General features: G+C 49.3%; 1 protein-coding gene across 3 annotated transcripts in view; it reads left to right on the forward strand.

Moving 5' to 3' along the window:
* Positions 1-25,113, forward strand: part of LOC137624401 (small ribosomal subunit protein uS2m-like) — a 75,382-nt gene that overhangs the window by 26,953 nt on the left and 23,316 nt on the right. For all 3 annotated transcript variants that reach the window (XM_068355142.1, XM_068355140.1, XM_068355141.1), the window contains exon 2: positions 11,925-12,020. In XM_068355142.1, the coding sequence (XP_068211243.1) occupies positions 11,925-12,020 (96 nt within the window). The remainder of the gene's footprint in view (positions 1-11,924; positions 12,021-25,113) is intronic.

The raw sequence follows: 25,113 nt of genomic DNA on the forward strand, positions 1-25,113 counted from the left end.
ACACCGAAAGTAATTACCCATATTAAATAGCTAAGGTTTGTATAGTTAGGAAAAATACAAATTACCTACGAATTTGTCATATTAGTGCAGTGAATTTCATTCAATACAGTGGAGGGTACTTCTGTTCGGACCTGTCGTTATCCTAGCCTTAGACCTCTTTCAAGCTCCCGGACCCATGGGAGAAGTAAAGTCGAGCGGCGAAGGGAAGCGAGAGGCGTAGCCTGACACTTACCGTCTTGTAAGACCCGAGCAGAAGTCCCCTCGAGCGTTTTTCTGTTGACTATCCCCAGAACGCTCACCCTCGCCGTAGGTAAGGCGAGGTAAAAGTGTTTTTTCTAACTTTAAACGATTGCGCGCATCAGGCGCGAAGCTGAAAACTAAATTAAAATCTTTCTTGACAGGTAATGAGCATTCAATGTTCTTATCTCTTAATAAGAGCTGAACTTGATGGCACGTGCCAAGCAGCTGAGCATGATGGCGGTCGCCAGGTGGCTGAGCATGGTGCCTCGCGCCAAGCTGAATGTGACGCCTCGCGCTAAGCTGAACGTGACGCTTCGCGCAAGCTGAGCATGTCGCTTCGCACCAAGCTTAATGTGACGCCTCGCACCAAGCTGAGCGTGGTGCCTCGCACCAAGCTGAGCGTGGTGCCTCGCACCAAGCTGAGCGTGACGCCTTGCGCCAAGCTGAGCGTGACGCCTCGCGCCAAGTTGAGCGTGACAACAACAGAGTGTTGGTCATCTAGCTTTCAATAGACGCGATCGGCATAGCTCCGAGCGTCTGGATCATGAGAATTTTTTAATCGCAAGCATTATTGTTCTTAAAGTCACGTGGCGCTGAGCGTGAAGAGCTTCTATGACATCAAGTAAAACTTGATGTCTACATGACCATGAGCGTCTGGTGTTGGCGCTATACAGTATTGTATTAAGAAATAAATATTAACTAGAAAGGTATTATGTTCTCAGACCAGGGCCTGCTTGAACTAATTCTTGGTTGGGAGAGCTAGAATTAAACTTCTAAAGCATTGAGGTCAGAATTCAGAACCTCTAGAAGTTGACTCCTGATCCTCCTCAGGCTCGTCGACCTAGAGCTCACTAAGTCAGGGGAATTAGTACTTCCCTGGCATTCAAACTCAACTTTTCCGTGTTGCAGGTCCTTCAAGCTGGTGTGTTGAAAAGACAAACTACATTCACAACACATAACCTCAAAGATGTGACCCACAGGAGGCTTGATACGTTTACTATAGGTGTTGTGGTGGCTGGTGGTTTTAAGATACCTCAGACTCCTTAATGGACAAGTAGCTTTTGGTTGAGGGTATTGGTTACCTAGGTTAAGACTGGGATGAATGAGAAGAATGTCAAGCTTTCCGTCCTTCATCTTCCCCTCTCTTGGGGTACAGCGCCATGGGTCCCTCTGCAAGCTGGCTTCAACCTCTGCAGGTAATTATTACTTCTCTTGTGTAGCTTAGTATAAGCAATAATTTTATACTGTCCACATCTCCATTGCTTCTGCGAGGGAACAATGGGTACGTCTGGTTGTTTTTTCCTATTTAAAAACTCAGACCTTTCATACAAATAACAACCTCTATTTTACTAAATTGCACAGGCCACAAATATACTCACTTTGTATATTTCAGCGAGGTGTAAAAGTTTTCCCTAGACAACAGACATATACTGTACTAGGCAAAACCGGGTCAATATCCATGCCAGATCTAGGACATCAACCCACCTAAGAGTGAGTCATCCACATAAATAACGGATGATTTGTTAGTATGGGAACAAATGACAAATTTGGAGATAATTTATATTTTTCCCTAACTAATACAAACCTGGAGTTATTTATATAAATTGGCCCGCCATCACCTGTCCCCGGTCCCGCCTGCAATGAAAAGTGATGTCTCACAGCTGTGAGAGTATATACTGTATAGAGGTGGCTGGGTACCCCCCCAGCCACCCACTGCCTACTCTCTAAGCGGTTAGGCAGGATTGCCACCTCGCATTTAAAGTCTAATGGCTACCTCCAGCTGCCACTGAAAGAATATCCACATAAATAACTCCAGGTTTGTATATGTTAGGGAAAAATACAAATTATCTGCAAATTTGTCGTTTTTATAGTCATTACGTCACTGCGCACTGAATCTAACTCCTATGTAAAGAACTTCAGGTTTTTATAGTTTGGAAAAATACACATTATTTTCAAATCTCTCATTTTTCTTAGCTATACAAACCTGAGTCCTCAAACCACTCTCAGCTTGAGCCAAAAGGTCATAAGTGAAGACATTTTGACAGGTAAGGGGGCAGGTCACCAAACCCTCACTCCCATCTGTTGCTAAACTGCTTGTAAAAATGATTCTACGGAAAAATACAAATTACTTCTAAAATTTATTTGTTCTGTAACCGAAATACAAACCACGCTATTTACAAAGGGTATTACTTTTAGCGCAGCTGAAATGACGAGCCAATAGTTTTTAACGAGTGTTAATTACCCCCGCGCTAGTTAGCGGGGGGTGGGGAAGGGTAGCTTGCTACCCCTCCCCCCTCCACACACCGGTGACTTGCTTCACTTCACTTTTGGCTCGGCGGTGATCAGACGTGTCTGCTCATCGCCTTCGTGACAGCCTTTAATTTTCTGCTTTTTCTTTTCAGCGTGTGTGTTGGTTGGAAGTTGACCTTCAGTTATTGTCTTTACTATGCGTACATGCCCTGGAGTTGCCGGCCGTCCTTGTGGGACTTTCATGTCGTACGTTAATACGGATCCACACACCCTCTGCCCTCAATGTCGGGGCCGACGGTGTGACCAGGATAACATGTGCCGTGAGTGCAGGGAGTGGTCTGCCTCCCAGTGGGAGAGGTTTGGCCGTCGGCGTAAGAAGAAGTCCAAGAGAGACCGTTCTCCTCCGGGGTTAGCCTTGAAGGAGGAAGGTTCTCGGGACTCTTCTTCCGCCGCCCAAACCTCCTCCGAAGCTCCCCCTCGGCCGCCTCCTAAGGAGAGACGTCCGAGTGGGAGCGCAGGCCCTTGTTCTGTTTCCCTACCTTCGGTGGGGGGAGAGGGCATCGCCTCCCATAGCGAGGCGGTTCCCCCTCCTCCTCCGGGGGAGGTTATTAATAATGCCTTATCCAGTGATGATCTTTTACAGATTTGGTCGTCCCTGGGGCTTAAGGGCTTGCCCTCCAGGGTCGCTCTTATTGACCTTGTCTCGTTGGGGGCCGCTGTTAAGCAGTCGCCGGTGGTAGCAGAGGTAGACCCTCTGTCTATTGTCGACGTCGTGGTGACAGAGGCCTCCGACGTGGCTGGGCCTTCCGCCGCAGGTGGTGTTGCTGGTGATGGTGCTCAAGGCTCTCCTCCTCCTTCCGTACATCCTTCGAAGGGGGAAGTGAGTCCTTCGGTCTCGACTGCTGCTCAGCTTCCTTCTGAGGGAAGTGTTTTGACGGAGACTCCCCTTCGGAGGACCGATGGTCCCGACGATCTCCCCCGAGGCCGCCTCCGCCGTAAGGCTCACTGCCCTCTACGCCACAAGGGCCTCCCTTCCCCTTACAGGGGGACTAAGAGATGCCTTTTTGGGTCTTCGTCCTCCGGTGGGGACTCTCCTCGTCAGCCTCAACCTACTGCTCCGCCCTCCTTGAACCTCTCTGCAGACCACTCACCATCTCCTGCCGGATCTTCGCCTTCTGGAGAACTCGTCACCCGACGGGCAACGGTCCTTTCGGGGCTAAGGGATTCTTCCCTTACACGAGCAGTGCTAGCGCACAAGCGCTCTCCTGCTACAGCGCTCTCCTGCTACAGCGCTCTCCTGCTCGCCAGCGCTCACCTGTTCGCCAGCGATCTCCTGCTCGCCAGCGCGCTCCTGCTCGTCGACGATCTCCTGCTCGTCGGCTCTCTCCTGATGTTCGCCCCCCTCGCCAGCGCTCTCCTGCTCGTCAGCTCTCTTCCGAGCGTCAGCGCTCATTTGAGGACCATCGCCCTGCGGTCTCTGACCACCCTTTAGTTCCTGCTGAACTCCCTGCTCACCATCTGCCTGGTCCTGTGGCTACGCAACATCGTGCTGCGCGTGTGTCAGAAACACATGTTCGCCAACGCGCCAGCGATCTTCCCGTTCCTGCTCGTGAACGCGCCGCACCACCTGTCCTCTCGCAGGACACGCGTCGACCTTCTGCTCGCCAGCGATCACCAGCTCGCCAGCGATCACCTACGCGCCAGCGATTACCTCCTCGCCAGCGTTCACCTGCTTGCCAGCGCGCACAGGCGATCTTAGTATCGCCTATTCAACAGCGACAACTAACGCGCCGACGTTCGCCAACGCTCCTGAAGGAACATGGTTCGCCATCGCGCGATCGCCTGCCTGCACATGCCGCTCGCCATCGCTCGCCATTGCACGATCGCCCTCCTGCGCATGCTGCTCGCCATCGCACGACCCTGCACGATCGCCCGCTTACGCATGCTGCTCCTCATCGCACAACCCTGAACGATCGCCCTCCTGCGGATGCTGATCACCATCGCACCCCATCACGCGATCATTCACCTGCGCATGCTGCTCGCCATCGCACGACCCTGAACGATCGCCCGCTTACGCATGCTGCTCCTCATCGCACAACCCTGAACGATGGCCCTCCTGCGGATGCTGATCACCATCGCACCCTATCACGCGATCATTCACCTGCGCATGCTGCTCGCCATCGCTTACCATTACGCGGTCATTCACCTGCGCATGCTGCTCACCATCGCACACCAGTGCGTCGACATACCACATCGCGCCATCGCCAACTTGAGCGACTGCACTCACCAGCTCGTCATCGATCGCCTGTGGATCTACATCGCCAGCGATCTTCCTCACCTACGCGGCAGCACGATCCCTCGCCGTCGCGCCAACGCTTGCGTTCGTCGCCTCGGACACGTGTTCATTTACCTGCCCACCCTCGCGCCCACTCGCCTGCGTGCCCGCGCGATCGCTCGCCCGCGCGACCGCTCGCCTGTGCGCCCGCGCGACCGCTCGCCTCTGCGCCCGCGCGATCATCCACCTGCTCGCCCGCACTCCCGCGCGACCATTCGCCTTCGCACGACCATTCGCCCTCGCGCGACCATCGTTCGCGGCGAATTCCACAGCCGGTGGTAGAAGCAGGGACGCGTGCTCCTAGACGGCACTCGGGATCACCTCCATCCAAGCACAGGTTGGTAGTGCAGGACGAAGACAGGTCAGTACAGCATTCTTCCCCACCTTCTTTTCAAGGCAGGTACCGTCGTGTCCACTCCAAAGGATCGCCCGATCTCTTTCCCTTTAGCGAGGATTTCGGACTCTGTGTCCTTGGAGCAGCAGACTTGGTTTGGTCCGCTGGCACGGGCGTTAGTGAGGGTTATGAAACCAGCACTCGCCGGCCAGGGTGACAAACCAGCGGCTGTCTCTCCTACGCTGAAGAGAAAGAGAGGAGTGGACTTCGTGGTGACTTCCCCTAGGGCGAAGTTGGTTCCCAAGAGGTCGGTCTCGAAGGTCCCTTCTCCTGCACGAGTACTCTCCTTCTCCCGTGGACGAGGCCTTTCCGTCCTCAGGTGAGTCCAGTGGGGCGGTAGTCTTCCCCTCGGCACCAGGGGGGGAGACTTCGCTTCAGGCAGGAGAATCGTCTCGTGAGGAAGGGGCCCCTCGAACCTCGTTGTTGGGATCCTGTATCCCTCCCAGGAGGGAACCCAAGGATTCCAAGACCGTCCCTAAATCCTCTGGAAGGATTCATCAGGAACCCACGACTACCCAGGGGAATGTCCACGTATCACCCCAGGAAGAGATTCCTGGGGCAGGAGACTTAGCTGCCAGCCCGCAGGGAGGAGAACAGCAAGAGTCCGAACATGCCTTCTGGCAGGTCCTAAGCCTGATAAGGACACTTAACAGACTTACGGATCCAGTCTTCGCCCCCCGTGAAGGCAAAGACACGATTCTGGATGAAGTGTTTGACGTTCGGAAAGCCCCTAAGACCAGTGCAGCTCTGCCCTGGTCTCGGGGTCTGAAGAGTGCCAGAGCTAGGGCCAACGCTCAGCTCGCACTTCTTGCCTCCTCCAGTCGTTCCACTGCCGGGAACAAGCTTATCCCTCCTCCTCGCCTTCAGCAGAGGAGGTATTTCGAGATCCTGGGTGAGCACAACCTCGCTCTTCCTCTCCATCACTCTGTGGAGGAGCTGGCGAAGGAAGTTCCCCTGGAGAAACTCTCTGCCCGGCAGGTGTCGTTCTCGGCGGCAGAGATCCTTAACCACGTGAAGGTCGCTAAGTGTGCCATGCAGGCCACTTCGTGGCTGGACTTCTGGCTAGGATCTCTGGGCATCCTATTGCGATCGGAGGACTTGTCCAAGGAGACCAATAGGAAGGCCCTAGAGACCTTCTTGCTCTCGGGCACCCGCTCCATCGAGTTTTTGGCACACCAGGTTACCACCCTGTAGGCCAACTCGGTGTTGAAGCGTCGCGATGCTGTGTCCGAGAGATTCCATCCGAAGGTCCCCGCCGTAGATGTGTGTAGGCTCCGACATGCTTCCCTTCTGGGGGAGAGCCTGTTTGAGCCTCAAGACTTGGAGCGAACGGCTGAGAGGGCCCTTACAACTCGGCCCTATAAGCCTCCAGCCCCGCCACAACAGCAGCAACAGCCTCGTAAGGCTCCCAAACAGGCACCGGCAGCTAAGAAAGTGGTGTCTAAGCCCCAGCCCTTTCCAGCCAAGGTCAAGAGGGGCGGTAAGTCCTCCAGGGGAGGCAAGACTCCTAGGGGTGGCGGCCGCGGCCGCAAGCCCTAGGGGTGGCAGTCCCCCTGCGTGTCCACCTGTGGGGGGATGCCTTCAGCGTTGCGTCCGCAGGTGGAAGCAACACGGGGCCGATGCTTGGACGGTCTCAGTGATCGGCCAAGGTTATCGCGTCCCGTTCACGTCATCTCAACCTCCCCTGACAGCGAATCCAGTGTCGTTGAGCTCCTATGCTATGGGATCGGCAAAGGGGCTGGCCCTTCAGGCCGAAGTCGAGACCATGTTCGAGAAGGGTGCTCTCCAGGAGGTCGTGGACGGCTCCCCAGGCTTCTTCAGTCGACTTTCTTGTAAAGAAGGCTACTGGAGGCTGGAGACCCGTCATCGATCTCTCAGCTCTGAACAGGTTTGTCAAACAAACCCGGTTCAGCATGGAGACAGCAGACACGGTCAGACTTGCGGTGAGACCACAAGACTTCATGTGTACACTGGATCTAAAGGACGCGTACTTCCAGATCCCAATCCATCCGTCTTCCAGGAAGTACCTGAGATTCTGCCTAGACAACAAGATCTACCAGTTCAAGGTGCTGTGTTTCGGTCTCTCCACAGCTCCTCAGGTGTTCACCAGAGTGTTCACCCTGATTTCATCTTGGGCGCACAGGAACGGCATTCATCTCCTTCGTTACCTAGACGATTGGCTGATCCTAGCAGACTCTGAGTCGACCCTTCTTCGGCACCGAGACAGGCTTCTGGATCTTTGCCAGGATCTGGGGATCGTGGTAAACCTCGAGAAGTCCTATCTGCAGCCGTCCCAACGACTGGTTTATCTAGGCATGCTAATAGACACCAATCTCCACAAAGCCTTTCCATCAGACGACCGGATAGCAAGGCTTAGGAGGGTGGCGGAGCCTTTCCTCAGGCGAAAAGAACTCCCCACCCAATCGTGGTTTCGTCTCTTAGGCCACCTATCCTCCCTGGCCCGTCTGGTTCCAAACAGCCGCCTCAGGATGAGATCCCTTCAATGGCGGCTCAAGTCCCGGTGGAATCAAGGATCCGATTCCCCGGACATTCTGATCCCAATGGGGTCTCTGGAACAGACGGACTTGCGGTGGTGGCTGGCCGACGAGAACCTGCGGAAGGGAGTGAGTCTTCTCGTCCTCCCCCCGGAATTGACTCTGTTTTCGGACGCGTCAAAAAAAGGGTGGGGAGCACACGTTCTGAACCAGAGGGCCTCAGGCCTTTGGTCAGAATCAGAAAAGTGCCTACACATCAACCTGCTAGAATTGAAGGCCGTCTTTCTGGCTCTTCAGCAGTTCCAACGGTCCCTGGCGGGTCACTCCGTGGTGGTGATGAGCGACAACACCACGGTAGTGGCTTATATCAACAAGCAGGGAGGCACTTTTTCGCAACAGCTATCCCATCTTGCAGTAGAGACTCTGAGGTGGACCGAAACCCACTCGATAACACTATCAGCTCGCTTCATTCCTGGCAAGAGGAATGTGCTCGCTGACAGTCTGAGCAGGGCTTCGCAGATAGTGAGTACCGAGTGGTCTGTGGATCCTCAGATAGCCTACAAAGTCCTGACTTTGTGGGGTTCCCCGACGGTGGACTTGTTCGCGACAGCCTTAAACTTCAAGCTGCCCCTGTACTGCTCACCAGTCCCGGACCCCAAGGCACTCTGGCAAGATGCTTTCCAGCAACGGTGGGACAACATCGACGTGTACGCCTTCCCACCATTCTGTCTGATGAGAAGGGTGCTCAACAGGACCAGACTATCGGTCAACTGTTCCATGACTCTAGTAGCTCCGCTATAGCATCACGCGGAATGGTTTCCGGACCTTCTGCAACTCCTGACGGAACTCCCAAGGGAGCTTCCTCCACGACACGAGCTTCTCAGACAACCCCACTCCGGTGTCCCTCACAGGGCCCTAGCCTCGCTTTGGCTTCACGCCTGGAGACTATCCAGCGTCTCCTCGCGGAGAGAGGCTTTTCTCGCAACAGGTTGCGGAGAGAATGTCTCGGCACCTGCGAAGGTCCTCTGAGGGAGTCTACCAAGCGAAGTGGAGAGTCTTTTGTGGTTGGTGTCGTGGAAGGGGTATCTCTCCACTCGATGCCACTATTCCAGCAATAGCGGACTTCCTCGTGTATCTGCGAGAAGAAATGCGCCTTTCTGTCTCGGCGGTGAAAGGCTATCGCTCAGCCTTAAGCTTGGCCTTCAGATTGAAGGGCGTGGATATTTCTTCGTCGCTAGAACTCTCTTTACTCATACGTAGCTATGAGCTTACCTGCCCCCAGTCGGAAGTGAGACCCCCTTCTTGGAACGTGGTTCGAGTCCTCAGGTCTCTCAAGAGACCTCCCTTCGAGCCATTACGCCAGGCCTCCGATCGCCACCTGTCTTGGAAGACGGCTTTCCTACTCGCCTTCTTTACCGAATGTCTTCCATTCTTCGGTATTGGTTTAGATTGCAAAGACTCCCTAGCTCTCTAGCCTTTCAGACTGCAAGCCTTGTAAGACACGCATCATACTTTGAGTTGCACCCAAAATCTCCTCAACCTTATGGCTTTCGGGTGAAACGATTTTTAAATAGTCTGGATATAATTAGAAATAAGGTACTTCCATTCAAGGTATCATCAACGCCTCCATGGAAATTACCTGACATATCTTTTTGTAAATACTTTATTGGAGTTAAGAAGAATATGACTGACTTAGAATCCAGGTCTCTTTTTATGGAACATGTCGAAGAACATAGGGGATCGACTTTCATATATACTGATGGCTCCAAATCTGATGCTGGCGTTGGATTTGGAGTACATAGTAATGATTTTAATTGTAGAGGTGCACTTCCTCTAACAGCTTCCATATTTACTGCCGAACTGTATGGCATATTAACCGCTATTGAGAAAATAGCTTTGGAAAAGGAGGGTAATTTTACAATTTTTAGTGATGCAAGGAGTGTTCTTCAAGCTTTAGAAGTTTTTAATTCTAGTAACCCTCTAGTTTTAAAGATTTTAGAATGGCTTTTTATTATTGGACGGAAAGGTATAACTGTTCGATTTTGTTGGGTTCCAGCACATGTAGGTGTGTCTGGGAATGAGAAGGCAGATTTACTGGCGAAGAATGCGGCATCCGAGTTGCTACCAAGGAGGTATCCCATTCCATGTAACGATCTCCTACCTTACATCAAGAAATTGGTTTGTGATAAATGGCAACAGCACTGGGACAGTCAAGACGGCAATAAAATGAGGGAAGTAACAAATATCATATCACCTTGGAGGTATAACATGATTCCCCGAAAATGGGAGACGACTCTTTGTCGTCTCCGTATTGGTCACACACGGTTGACACACGAGTTTCTGCTGAAGGGCCAACACCAACCGTATTGCGAGGACTGCTTAGTACCTTTAACAGTGAGGCATTTGTTGACCGAATGCCCTAATTTTACTAACTTAAGAAATAGATATCTGTTTGAGGCTTGAGGTGAGGATGGCAGGTTTATCCTTGCCAAGATTCTTGGACATGATGTGTCTTACTATGCGAGCGGAATTTTTAGATTTATTTCAGAAGCAGGTCTTCTGAAAACTATTTAACTATTTTAATGACTTCTTAATTTTTATGGTTTTAATCGAATTCTCTTTTAATTTTCGTATACAGTAAATGGTATCGGCATCAATGACCTTAGATGTCAGGATGCCAGAAAACTTTCAATCAATCAATCCTACTCGCCTTGGCCTCGGCCAAGCGAGTTAGTGAACTTCATGGTCTCTCGTACGACATCGCCCATTCAAGGGGATGGGGGGAGGTAACGTTCAGGTTCGTCCCTGAGTTTGTGGCCAAGACTCAGAATCCTGGAGTGCCGGATCCTCGGTTCGACTCTTTCAGGATCGCGAGTCTCCGTTCTGTAACAAACGACCCAGACCAGCTGCTACTATGCCCAGTGAGGTGTCTGAGGTACTACTTGAAGAGAACGGCTGCAGTCCGTCCTCATGTGCGAGCTTTGTTTGTGAGCACAGGCAGGACAAAGAGGAGGGTCACCAGGAACACCATCTCAGCTTGGATTCGAAGGGTTATCCACCATGCCCTGAATCCTGACCCTCCTCCGTCACGTCGCCCTCGGGCCCACGATGTCAGGGGTATTGCTACATCCCTGGCCTTCAAGAGAAACTTCTCTGTGACGCAGGTACTTCAAGCGGGGGTCTGGAAGCGTCAAACGACCTTCACAGCCCACTACCTGCAAGACGTGACCCACAGGAGCCTCGATACGTTCTCTATCGGCCCTGTGGTGGCTGCACAACAGCTGGTCTAACCTCAGGCTCCTTTTTGGACAAGTAGCAGTAGGTTGAGGGCGTTGTTACCCGGTCTTAGTCTGCGTGAATGAAAGAGTATGTCTGACCCTTACTTCTTTCTTCATTCTCCCCTCTCTTGGGGAAGCAGCATCCTGGTCCTCGCATAGCTGACCTCGACCTCTGCAGGTAACCCATGCTTCTTTGTGCTCCTAGTATTAAGCTTAATACTGTTGCGTCTCCCATACCCTGACGAGGTGGTATGGGGAACGTCCTATCCTAGAATTCCTATCTGAAGGTCTCAAGGTCAACTTCATAGTACGAGTCACACTCTCCTCCTCACACTGCTTATGTAGGCCACTCGTTCCTAGCGATGCTAGGAACCTGTGAGGTACAGGGGCTCCCTCTCTCTAGTGCTGCTCACTGAGGGATCGAGCCCCCGGGCAAGCCGAAGTCAGTAAGGCTGGGGACTTTCCACCCTTCCTAATGGGTAAGTCACCCTTTGTAAATAGCGTGGTTTGTATTTCGGTTACAGAACAAATGACAAATTCGAAGATAATTTGTATTTTTCCTAACCATACAAACCTTAGCTATTTACACATATGTGCCTGCCATCCCTGACCCCCAAGTCAAGTCCTACCTCTAAGTGAAGTGAAGCAAGTCACCGGTGTGTGGAGAGGGGAGGGGTAGCAATCTACCCTTCCCCACCCCCCGCTAACTAGCGCGGGGGTAATTAACCTTTGTTAAAAACTATTGGCTCGTCATTTCAGCTGCGCTGAAAGTAATACCCTTTGTAAATAGCTAAGGTTTGTATGGTTAGGAAAAATACAAATTATCTTCGAATTTGTCATTTTCATTTTAATATATTACCTGAAGTATTCTGAAAGTAGGTTTCATAGTGAACTTGTTACTTTAGATTAAAATATAAAATATATCTTTGCAGTTGGACTGTTTCGGTCACAATGGCATCCTGTTTCTTCATCGTCTGTGCCAGTGATGGGTTCAGCAAAAGTAGCCTATCAGCCAGAGCCCAGTGAAGGTCAGTATCCTATTACTGTGTTATTTGTTTTGTTCTCATATGGGTACAAACCTTTGATGTATGATTTCAGCGCATCTGAAAATTCGGTTGTTAAAATTCATTTTTTCTTACACAAATACAAACCCTTGTCTTTTAATAGAAGTACTGTATGCCTTCAGCTTGGCTGGGACTTCTACTATTAAAATTTATAACAAAGTGTTGGTACTTACTGGCCCATGGCATGAAGCCCCCCTTCCCCCCCAACCAGTATACTGAGTAGCCACTATTTGTTTCAGTTGCTGGAGAATACAAACGTAGTCTAGGTGCCGCTGACGGGCTGTTTTAATTTTGTGTTTGTTCCGTAACTGAAATACAAACCACGCTATTTACATAGGTTAATTACTTCGGCATAGCTGAAAAGATGAGCCATTAGAATTTTTATGAGGGTTTACTACCCCACCGCTAGTTAGCGGGGGTTAGGGAGGGGTAGCTTGCTTACCCCCCCCCCCACACACACACACTAGTGAATGCTTCACTTTGCTTTTGGCTCAGGTGACGATCAGACGTGTCTGCTCTCACCCTCTCTTGACTGCCATTAATCTGTTTTGCTTTCTCTTTTTCTACAGTGTGTGTATGAAGTTGGCCTCTATTAATTAATAATGCGTACGTGTCCGGGATTACCTGTCCGCCCTTGTGGGACTTTTATGTCGGCGGTCGACACTGATCCCCACACCTTGTGTCCCTCTTAACGAGAGAATGCCTTGATGAAGTCATTGGGCTTCAGCACGGCATATCATTCCCGTGCTGAAGGCTTGTGACGGGCAAGAGGGTTCTCGAACTGGGGAATTTCTTTTCCTCAGTTTGACTCTAAATTTCTCTCCTTCTTTTTCTATTACCTCTTATTGCTTATTCCTCCTTCATAATTATCAGCTGTCTCCAACCTTGCTGTCAAAACTCTCTTACCCATTTCACTGTCCAGGTTTTTTTAGAGGGGACATTGTATCCATGATCGGTTTTTATTTCAAAATCAATTGTGGGAGCTGTGGTGGTCTTGCCAACTGCCCGAAAATGTTTGGACACCTAGGAGTGTCAGTATTCCCATACTGGCACGCGGAACTGTCTCGTAGGAAATTTGGCCTTCGGATTCCAGGGGTTGGCGATTTTATAGAGATAGGACTCTCGGCATTCTGTCCGGTTTGCCTGCCACTATGATTAGAGTGGGGATGATTGTATTCTAGAAATGCTCTCAGTCCCATCAAGCGGGTTTGGCATACACTTGAGCCACTCTAATCATAATGGTACCATCCCTTTGTGGTAGAGTAGGGAGTAGACATTTGGTAAGCAGCTTTCACAGGTGTCATTGGTGGAGAAATTAATTCCAGGAAAGGCTAACGGTGTCTTCTTTAGAATTTCAGACAGTCTTAATTTTTTCTCTCCCTTAAACTTTATTTTTTTCCATTGTTTTTTTTTCATTGTTATTATGACCCCTTCCCTCCCCCTGAAAAAATAATTAATGAGTAAACTTAATATTCCCCGTACCCCTGGATCAAATGGCGAACCCCAGACACCGTTGACGACTTCTGCTTGTTTAAATAGGGAAAGCTCTGTTGACAACCCCGGCAATAAAAAGGATTCCTCCAACAATACTTCTCTGACCAGTGTTGTTAAAGAAAATTTATCGGCACTGGTGGAAAATGATGCTTGTAATAACAGTAATACTTTACTCTCTGGTTCTGGCTCATTACCAGATCCAACAAAAAATCTGAAAATTCTCCACTTAAAAAACATACCAATTGGTTGTAGCTATGACATAATTCATGAAGCCTTCTGTAGATTTGGGGCAATCAAAGAAATTTTAATGGAGCTTAATGGTAGTAAAGGCTTTTGGGAAGCTTGGGTATCATTTTCAAGTTTTGAGATTGCTTTAGAAGCAAATAAACATTTAGAGAGCATAAAAATTGACAATTGTTTGATTTCTGGGGCTTTATGTGATAAAGCACCAAGACACCTAGAGGTATATAAACCAGAAGAATGGATGGAAAAAGAAATAGAGCATAGACTTCCAGAAGTAAGAACCCCCAAGCCCCCAACATGGATAATTGCATCTGGGAAGATAGATAATTATAACTATTATAAGATTAGTAAATTTATACAAAAAAAAGTTGGTTTAATTAAAAGTATGGATATTAGTAGATACGGTAAGCAATCTGTTTTGATTAATGCTAAATCAGATACTCAAGCTCACATGCTTTGTGGCATGAAGATTGCAGAAATTGATCCTATTAAGGATATTAAACCACATATGAGCTTCAGCTATGGTAAAGGGGTAGTTTTTGATAAAGATCTGTATGAATTCTCAGAACCAGAAATTCTGGACATGTGCCCTGCTAATGTTTGGAAAGTAAGTAAGATCCCTCAAACAAGCATGGTAGTTTTAACATTTGAAACCCCTGTTATACCAGATCATATAATTATTGAGAATGAAAGAGTACGTGTTCGAGAATATAAACCTAGGCCTTTACAATGCTTTAATTGTTTCAAGTACGGTCACCCTTCCCGGTACTGCAATAATACGAAGATCTGTATTAACTGTTCTTTGTTATAACATGACCAATGCAACAGAGATACAACCTGTGCAAACTGTAAAGATAATCATAAATCAAATGATAGAAGATGTAGAGAATACAAGAAAGAAGCTGCTGCAATCTTGAAAGCAAATGCTGAATATATAAGTGTAAGTTATGCAAAGCATTTAATCAATCGGCAACTTAATTTTGCTCGCGCGGTTAAGATGCCAACAAAAGATTATAATCCACTACCCCTTACTACCACAGGGGGACCAGTGGCAGCACCTGGCCCGTCAGGTGCATCTCCCTTAGTGGTAGTAGCCCAGCCATCTGGGTCAAGTGCTCAGCCTATAAAAGCCAGAGCACAAACCTCCAAAGAGGTCAATATGGTTTCCAACACACCAAAAGTGTTGTCACCGATAGGAGCATCTCCCCTAGAGGTAGTAGCCCAGCCTTCTGGATTAAGTGCTCGAACTGTTGAAGTTCTAGCATAATCCTCCAAGAAAGCCAATGTGGCTTCCACCACCTTAAATGTATTGTCTCAGGCAGAATCTCTACCTGATTTGATGGAGATTGGAAAACAAGATCTTCCAAAGACGAAAAGGTCCCCATCATCCTCACCTTCATCTAAGTCAGGTAAGTGCCCTACTGCTCATGATCCTAAGGTTGACTCTTATAAAGATCCTAGAAAGAAAGAAAAGAAGAGTGGTGGCCTAGTAAAGCCTTCCATCTCCAGGCCTTACATGGCTTCATCTGAAAAGTCCCAAAAGACAAATGAGACAAAGAAAAATAATAACAAAAGATAATGTCTATCATCCAGTGGAATTGCAGAGGTCTAAGTACTAGCATTGAGCAAATAAAAACTTTAACCAGGGACTCAGACACGAAGGTAATTTGCCTACAGGAAACCAAGATCAGTGACAAACCATTTAATCCTGGACTCAATTATCATTTTTGTAGATCCCCTCCTTTGCAAGCTGCAAGAGCTCAAGGTGGTACAGGTTTTATTATTCACAAATCTGTAAAATTTGAAACTATCCCACTCAATACACCACTACAGGCATGTGCAGTTAGAACTCATATCGGGAAAAAAATTACTTTATGCTCGCTATATATTGAACCATCCTTAGAACTTTTCCTCTTAGATCATGCTGGTAATCCAAGAAGGCTTAGACTTTCTGACCTCCAAGACTTGATCAATCAGCTTCCTGCCCCATTTATTTTAATGGGTGAGTTTAATGCAAAGCATACTTTATGGGGTGGAAATGTGTGCGATAGATGGGGTAATCTTGTTGAAGAATTAATCGACAACAATGATGTAATACTAATGAATGATGGTTCTCCAACTAGGTATGATGTATTCCACAACTCTACATCAGCCATTGATTTGTCAATCTGTTCCTCATCCATTCGATTGGACTACCTTTGGTCAGTAAATGAACACCTACATGGCAGTGACCATTGGCCAATAATGTTAAATTATGTCCATAATCTTCCTTCTCAGTGTCCACCAAAATGGAAGATAGATGAGGCAGACTGGGCAGCTTATGAAAACTGTTCACACACTGATAAAGAATATGATGAATTTACATCTCCAGTGCATGCCTATCAACATCTTGAAAATATTATTGATGATAATGCTAGCAAGTTTATACCTAAAACATGCGGTTTACCTCATCGCTCAGTAGTTCCTTGGTGGAGTAAAGAATGTGCCAACGCAAGAAAAGTGACCCGAAATTGCTTCAGAAGATACTTGAGGACAAACTATTTAGCAGATAGAATAGCATATCTCAGAGCCTGTGCCAAACAAAAAAGAATTTTTAAAAAAGCAAAGAGAGCATCTTGGAAGAAATATATATCTAATATTAATACCAAAACTCCTTCAAAGGAAATATGGGACAAGATTAGAAAACTTCAAGGTAAATTCGTCCCTAAGCCTCTACCAATATTAAGGGAAAATAATAGATATATATCTGACCCCAAAGATGTAGCAGAGGTTCTTGCTAAGCACTTTGCTCATGTATCAAGTGCTGACAACTATTCCCCAGCATTTCAACAAATTAGAGCATCAACATCTGTTGTTCCTCCTGCTTCTTCAAATACTGAAGCTTTTAACCTGCCTTTTAGTATGGAGGAGATGCAAAATGCTATCTCCAGCTCTTCTTTAACTGCCCCAGGTGAGGATGGCATCCGGTATGAAATGATATCACATCTTCCAGTGGATACCAAGGAATTTTTATTAGAAACCTTTAATGGTCTATGGGCTTCCCATACATCTCCTGATTCCTGGCATACTTCAATTGTAATTCCAGGCCACAAGTCTGGTAAAGACCCAGAACTGCCATCTAGTTATAGGCCCATATCCTTGACCAGTTGCTTATGCAAATTATTTGAGAGAATGATCAACAACAGACTTGTGTGGTATCTAGAATCAAAAAATCTCTTATCTAACAGACAGTTTGGTTTTAGGAAGAACCGAAGTACTCTAGACCCTTTGCTGATGTTATCAAGGGAAATTTCAAATGCGTTTTCTAACCAAAACCAGGTGGTGGGTGTCTTTTTTTGACCTCGAAAAGGCATATGACACCACCTGGAGGGGTGGTATTTTAAAGCAATTGGCCTCGTGGGGTATAGGAGGACATATGTTCTCTTTTATTGAAGAATTTTTATCAAACCGCTCAATTAAAGTGAGAGTAGGGTCAGAACTATCTTCATCCTACATACAAGAAGAAGGTGTCCCCCAAGGCAGCGTATTGAGTGTGACCTTGTTCGCTGTTGCTATTAATAGTCTCATTAGTCACATACCTCCTGGCATACAAGGATCACTATTTGTCGATGACTTTGCAATTTATTGTAGTGGATCATCTGCACTGCAAGCATGCCAAAATCTTCAAATTGCAATAAATGCTGCTTCCGAATGGGCAAATTCTCGTGGATTCATGTTTTCTCCTCAGAAGACCAAAGCCATTCGCTTTACTCGTACTCGTAAAAGGGAAGAGATCCCCACCCTTTTCTTAAATGATTGTATTTTGCCATATGAGGATAGTGTCAAGTTTCTTGGAGTCATTTTCGACAAGAAAATGACATTTGGTCCCCATATAAATGACCTATCTATCAGGGTTAAGAAGTCACTGAACATTCTGAAAGTGATATCGCATTTTGATTGGGGTGCTGATAGAACAACTTTGCTTAGAATTTATACATCTTTGTGTCTGAGCAAGTTAGACTATGCATGCCAAATATATGGGTCAGCTACAAAGACTTTACTTGGAAAACTTGATATTGTTCACAATGCTGGGCTTCGCATCTGCACAGGTGCTTACAGAACATCTCCCATTGACAGTCTCTATGTTGATTCTGGCATACCTCCCCTTTCCATTCGCAGAGAGGAGTTGAGTTTGAGGTTTTTAGCTAGGTCCCTTGCTGTGAGAAACAATCCTAACTGTAAATATGTTAGGGCGCCTTTAGATCGGGCTCCTAACAGATCTAGAGTGCCTAAGCCTTTGGAAGTACAGCTGAAAAATGATGCTAGAGAAGTAGGCTTGTTAACAGCACAGATAGCAGAGGTAGGATATCCCAAGTCTCCTCCTTGGTGTAATCCACCTGTTAAAGTATGTTTTATGGCAGGAGGGAAAAATACCTTACCTAGTAGGGTAATGAAAAGCGAGTTTTTAAATCATGCTGCTCAACATCATGGGAAGCATGTTTTTACAGATGGCTCCAAATCGGCTGCAGGAGTTGGAAGTGCAGCTGTGGTGGGGGATATGGTTATTAGAAGGAAACTCCCATCCTCTTGTTCAATTTTTACTGCTGAGCTGTACGCAATAATTCTCGCAGTCCAACATATTTTTAAAAATGGCAACCAAAATAGTTTTTATACAATTTTTACGGATTCCAATAGTGTTTTACTCTCATTAAAACAAATTATGCCAGGCCATCATCTAGTACAAGAGGTGCAGGACTGGTTAGTACTTCTGCAGTCTAGGAAGAGTATCAGTGTTCACTTCTGTTGGGTCCCTGCCCATGTTGGGGTGGATGGGAATGAACAAGTAGATAAGGCAGCAAAGGAAGCTTCAGGGCTAAGTAATCCATCCCCCTTGAGTATTCCTTACAAAGATCTTAAAAGTGAGATTCATCCTTACTGTAAAAATAAGTGGCAAGCTCGATGGTCTGAACTGACCACCAATACAAAATTGAAACAAATACACCCATTGGTGGATAAATGGTCATCTTGTAATTCTACAAGTAGAAGGGATACCATTATTATAACTAGGCTGCGTATTGGCCATACACATGCAACGCACAATTATTTAATGAAGAGTGGGGAAGGGAGACAGGCCCCTCTTTGTAATACCTGTCAAGTGACAATGGATGTTAAACATATTTTAGTCGATTGTCCTGTTTTTAATCTTCAGAGGAGGACACATTTACTCCAGGACAAACCTTTAAGAGATATACTGGGGGAAAACTGTAATACCCTGAACTTGAGAAAATTTATACAAAGTATTGGGTTATATTACGAGCTATAATTGATTTTATTAATTTATTTATTTATTTTACCCTTTTAATCTCTATTTATTTCACATCTAGATTTTATTGTATGAAAGTGTTACGATTTGTATTAAAGGTTAAAATGATACTAAATGGTGTGAGTGTACAGATATGATTGAATGATTTTCGTTATATAGCGCTGAATGGCCTTTGATGCCCCAGTGCTTGGCTTAATGCCTAAATCCTATATTCAATTCAACCCACATCTTGTGTCCTCATTGTAGGGGCCAACGGTGTGATAGCGGTAATGTATGTATTGAATGTAGGGAGTGGTCTACCTCCCAGTGGGAGAGGTTTGCCCGGCGCCGGAAGAAAAAGTCCAAAATGGATATTTCTCCTTCAGAGGCTTCTTTGAAGAGAGAAAATTCCAAGACTTCTTCTTCCATAGCCCATTCCTCCTCCGAAGCTCCCACTCGATCCGTCTCTTCCGAGAGGCCGGCGAGTGGTAGCGTAGGCCGTATTGCTGTTGACCGATCCCGGGGTGCGGGAGAGGTAGTTGCCTCCCATAGCGAGGCAGCTGCCCTTCCTACCCCGGAGGAGGATATGAACACTGATTTATCTGTTAATAACAATGATTTTTTACAGCTTTGGGCTTCCTTGGGGCTTCAGGGTTCGCCCTCCAGGGAAGCCCTGTTTGACATAATCAAACTAGGTGCAGCTGTTAAGCAATCGCCGACGATAGCAGGGATAGATCCTCTGTCTGTCGTCGTCGTTGTTGTAACGGAGGCATCCGGTGTGTCTGCTCAAACTCCTGTGCCTGTTGTTGCTGAGGTAGTTGAAGCCTTAGGTTCCCCTCCGAACATCCTGCCAGTGATTCTCCCCCTCGGGGAGATCACTTACAGAGACTCCTCTGCGGAGGCCTTACGATGGTCAGCTTGCTGATCCCACGGCTCCTCGAGGGCGTATAAGGCGGAAGGCTCATCCTCCCCTTCGCCGTAGAGGTCTTCCTTCTCCTCACAAGGGAGTTAGGAGGTGCCTCTTCGGCTCATCATCCCCGCAGTCCTCTGCGGAGGAGACGACTCACAGTTCACCGTTCCTGCCAGCTACCACCTTAGACCTCTTCGGAGATCGTTCGCGATCCCCTTCAGAGGAAGATCGTCCTTCGGGACCTTGTGACCAGTCTCCCTCCAGACCTGCTGACCTGCCGTCACCCTTCAAAGATGCTGACGTGCATTACGTGCCTACAAAACCTGTCATTGCACCGGCACCGGTCCCTTCGGGGCATAAGGGACTTGAGCGCAAAACTGCGCCTCAAACCCTTAAGCGCCAGGTTAACCCTGCGCGCCATCATGCTGCTGCTGTTCCTGACTTAGCGCCACAGCGCTCACCTGCGCGCACCTGTTCCTGTTACGCGCCAGGGTTCCCCTGAGCGGCCACAACCTACTGCGCGCCAGCGCCCACCAGCAGTTCCTGATATAGCGCGCCAGCGCTCACCTGCGTGCAAGCGCTCACCGGTTCCTGCTTCATCACGCGCAGTCCAAGAGGCACCTATGTTAGCGCACAGGCGCTCACAGGTACCTCTAGACCCTCAGCGCTCTTCTGGAGTTAAGCGCGATGCGCTTTATTGCGCAGTTGTTCCTGATACAGCGCACACGCGCTCACTAACGCGCCAGCGCGCTTCCACAATCCAGCGCGCAGTCCTGGAGGTACCTAAGTTAGCGCACGGGTGCTCACAGGTACCCCTGGACTCTCCATCCAGACTGCGCAATCCTGTACGCGCGCTTCCAGTTGCGCGTGATGCGCTCTCAACTCAACAGCGCACACCTGTGCGCCCGAATCCTGTTGCGCGCCCATCGCAGCAGCGCACACCTGTGCGCCCGCACTCTGATGCGCGCCCACGATCTCCTGCGCGCCCGGCGTGCCCACGATCTCCTCAGGTTAAGATGCCTACACAAACTGCGCAGCGCTCACCTGAGCGCTAACGCCCAAACTCACCCTTGCGCTATCACGAGGCTGCACAATCCCGCCCTCGCCCAGTCTTTCCAGATACACGCCCATGCGCTACAGCGCACTCGCGCCCAACAGTCTCACATCAGGTTGCTGCTTGCCTGCGCACACACGATCAATTGATTGCGCCCATCCAGCCTTGAATCCCGCCTCACGATCCAGCTCCTACGCGCCGCACGCCCTCGCCATCTCCTACGCGCGCCCGCGCCATCTACGCGCGCCCGCGCCATCAACCTCGCACGCCCGCGCCCTTGTGCTCGCGAGTGCGAGATTCCTGCTGCGCACGATCCTTTCGCGCGCAACCCAGACCAGGGCTCATCGCGCGACCACCAGCGCGATCTGTGCCCCGATCGCCAACTCGATCACGCACGAGGTTTCACGGGGCTTTAGGCGGACAGGTCATCGTCTCGTTCCCCTCCCCGCAAGCGCAGAACAGCGCGCTCGCCGGAGGAGGGGAGGTTTCCGGACAGGTCTAAGGACTCTTTTGTTTCAGCTTCGTTTCAGGCGAACCCTCGTTTGTCGACTCCTCCAAGGGATCAAATGATCCCCTTCCCTCCAGAGGGAGTGTCTGACAGCGCGACTGTCAGCCAGCAGCCCTGGTTTGGGGCCATAGTCAGAGCTCTTATGCAGGCTATGAAGCCTGTGCTCTCTGATCTACATCACAAATCAGTGGCAGCTTCCTCTCCCCTGAAGAGGAAGAGAGGAGTCCCCTCCATGGTGATTTCTCCGAGGGCTAAACTGTCTCCTCGCAAATCCTTGCGCAAGGCTCCTTCTCCCCCCCAGACTTTCTCTCCCTCCCCTGCGGATGAGGATTACCCATCCTCAGGAGAGTCGGATGAGCTGGTCCGTTCCCCCATCGCACCAATGGGGGAAACTCCGCCTCTTCCTGAGAAGTCTTCTCGCACAGGGGTGGAGAAAAGCCTGCATCCATCGTTACTAGAGTTCTGTATCCCTCCCAGGAGGGAACCGAAGGACTCGAAGACTGTTCCTAAGTCTTTGGCAAGGATCAGACAGGAGCCAGCTAGACCTTCGGAGAATGTCCACGAGTCCCCCCAGGAAGAGCCACTGGGGACGGGAGACTTTGCTGCCAGTCCTTCAGGAGGAGAGCACCAAGAGTCAGAACATGCGTTCTGGCAAGTTCTGACCCTCATGAGGAACCTCAACGGGATTCCAGACCCAGAGATTTCTCCTCGTGAGGCTAAGGACACAGTCTTGGACCGAGTCTATGGCACCCAGAAACCCTCTAGGGCCAGTGCAGCTTTGCCCTGGTCACAAGGGATGAAGAGTGCCAAAGACAAGGTCGAAGGCCAGCTCTCTGAGCTTGCCTCCTCCAACAGATCCAGCGCCGGTAACAAGCTTCTCCCTCCTCCTCGAGTCCATCAGAGGAGGTATTTCGAGATCCTAGAGGAGACTTGTTTGGGTCTTTCGGTTCACCACTCCGTGGTAGAACTCACTAGGGGAGTCCCTCTAGAGAGACTCTCCAACCGGCACGTGTCCTATTCTGCTACTGAGATCCTAAGCCGGGAGAAGGTGGCGAAGTGTGCCATGCTGGCAACTTTGTGGCTTGACATCTGGCTGGGGTCTCTGGGCATCCTGGTGAGGTCTGAGGATCTGTCCAAAGAAAGCACCAGGAAGGCACTGGAGACATTCTTGCTCTCAGGCACGCGGACCATCGAGTTTCTGGCCCACCAAGTCTCGAGCTTGTGGGCCAACACGATTCTCAAACGACGGGATGCAGTGGCTGAGAGATTTCACCAGAAGGTCCCCAGTTTCGACGTTAGCGGGCTCAGACACTCTTCCGTTCTCGGTAAGAGTTTGTTTGAGCCTAAGGACATGGAGCTAACCGCTGAGAGGTGGAGGAAGTCCAACCTGGAATCCCTCATCCATAGGGCCCTGACATCGAGGCCCTACAAACCTCCAGCAGCCCAGCAGCCCCGTCCAGCTAAGGACGCGAAGAAGACGACAGCAGCAAAGCCAAAGGTGTCTAAGCCCTTTCCTGCCTAGGGCAGGAGGGGCAAAAAGTCCTCCAGGGGAAGTAAAAATCCTAGAAGAAACGGCCGAGACCGTAAACGCTAGGATTGGCAGTCCCCCTGCATGTCCACCAGTGGGGGGATGCCTGCAAAGTTGCACGACAAGGTGGCAGCAACTCGGGGCAGATACCTGGACGATTTCCGTGATCGGTCAGGGTTATCGCGTCCCGTTCATAACATCTCTACCTCACCTGACAGCGAAACCAGTGTCATTGAGCTCCCTTACCATGGGATCAGTAAGGGGGCAGCCCCTCCGAGCAGAAGTCTAGACCATGTTGAAGAAGGACGCTCTCCAAGAGGTAGTGGACGGGTCCCCAGGCTTCTACAGTCGACTCTTTCTTGTAAAGAAGGCGTCTGGAGGCTGGAGACCAGTCATCGACCTCTCAACCCTGAACGGATATGTCAAACAGACACCGTTCAGCATGGAGTCGGCAGATACGGTCAGACTTGCCGTGAGACCACAAGACTTCATGTGTACACTGGACCTGAAGGACGCGTACTTCCAGATCCCAGTCCATCCGTCTTCAAGGAAGTACTTAAGATTTTGCCTAGACGACAAGATCTACCAGTTCAAGGTGTTGTGCTTCTGTCTCTCCACAGCTCCTCAGGTGTTCACTAGTGTTCACCCTGATATCATGGTGGGCTCACAGGATCAGTATCCGTCTCATCCGTTACCTGGACAACTGGCTGATCCTAGCAGACTCGGAGGCAACCCTTCTTTGCCACCGAGACAAGCTTCTCGAACTTTGCCGGGATCTAGGAATCATGGTAAATCTTGAGAAGTCCTCTCTGCAGCCCTCTCAGAAACTGGTATACCTAGGCATGGTCATAGACACCACTCTCCACAAAGCCTTCCCATCAGACGACAGGATAGCAAGGCTGAGGAAGGTCGCAAGACCTTTCCTCAAATGAGAACTTCCAGCCCAAGCGTGGTTACGTCTCCTCGGTCATCTCTCCTCCCTGGCCCGTCTGGTTCCCAACGGTCGCCTCAGAATGAGATCTCTCCAGTGGCGACTCAAGTCCCGATGGAATCAAGGACACTATTCCCTGGACACTCTGATCCCTATGGGTCATGCGGAACAGACAGACCTCTAGTGGTGGGTGGCAGACGAGAACCTACGGAAGGGAGTGGATCTTCTCGTCCTTCCCCCGGATTTGATGTTGTTTTCGGACGCATCAAAGAAAGGGTGGGGGGCCCACGTTCTGAACCAAAGGACCTCAGGCCTGTGGTCAGAATCAGAAAAGTACCTTCACATAAACCTGCTAGAAATGAAGGGTATTCCATCAGGTCCTGGCGGGTCACTCTGTGGTGGTGATGAGCGACAACACCACAGTGGTGGCTTATATCAACAAGCAGGTAGGTACCTTTTCGGAACAGCTATCCCATCTTGCAGTAGAGATACTGAGATGGTCCGAAGCCCACTCGATCACACTAGCGGCCGCTCTTCATTCCAGGCAAGAGGAATGTGCTCGCCGACAGTCTGAGCAGAGCGACGCAGATAGTGAGTACCGAGTGGTCTTTGGATCGTCAAGTAGCCAACAAAGTCCTGACTTTCTGGGGTTCCCCGCCTGTGGATCTGTTCGTTACAGCATTGAATTTCAAGCTCCCGCTGTACTGCTCCCCAGTCCCGGACCCCAAGGCTCACTGGCAAGATGCCTTCCAACAACGGTGGGACAACATCGATGTGTACGCCTTTCCCCCATCCTGTCTGATGAGGAGGGTGCTCAACAAGACCAGAATATCGGTCAATCTATCAATGACCCTGATAGCTCCGCTATGGCATCATACAGAATGGTTCCCGGACCTTCTGCAGCTCCTTACGAAGCTTCCGAGAGAACTCCCTCCACGTCTCCAGCTACTCAAACAACCACACGCCAACATCTTCCACAAAGCCGTAGCTTCGTTTCGACTTCACGCTTGGAGACTATCCAGCATCTCCTCACTGAGAGAGGATTTTCGCAACAAGTTGCGAATAGGATGTCTGGAAACCTGCGCAAGTCATCCGCAGCAGTCTACCA

The sequence above is a fragment of the Palaemon carinicauda genome, chromosome 31 (genome assembly GCF_036898095.1).
Source record: "Palaemon carinicauda isolate YSFRI2023 chromosome 31, ASM3689809v2, whole genome shotgun sequence".
Classification (NCBI taxonomy): domain Eukaryota; kingdom Metazoa; phylum Arthropoda; class Malacostraca; order Decapoda; family Palaemonidae; genus Palaemon; species Palaemon carinicauda.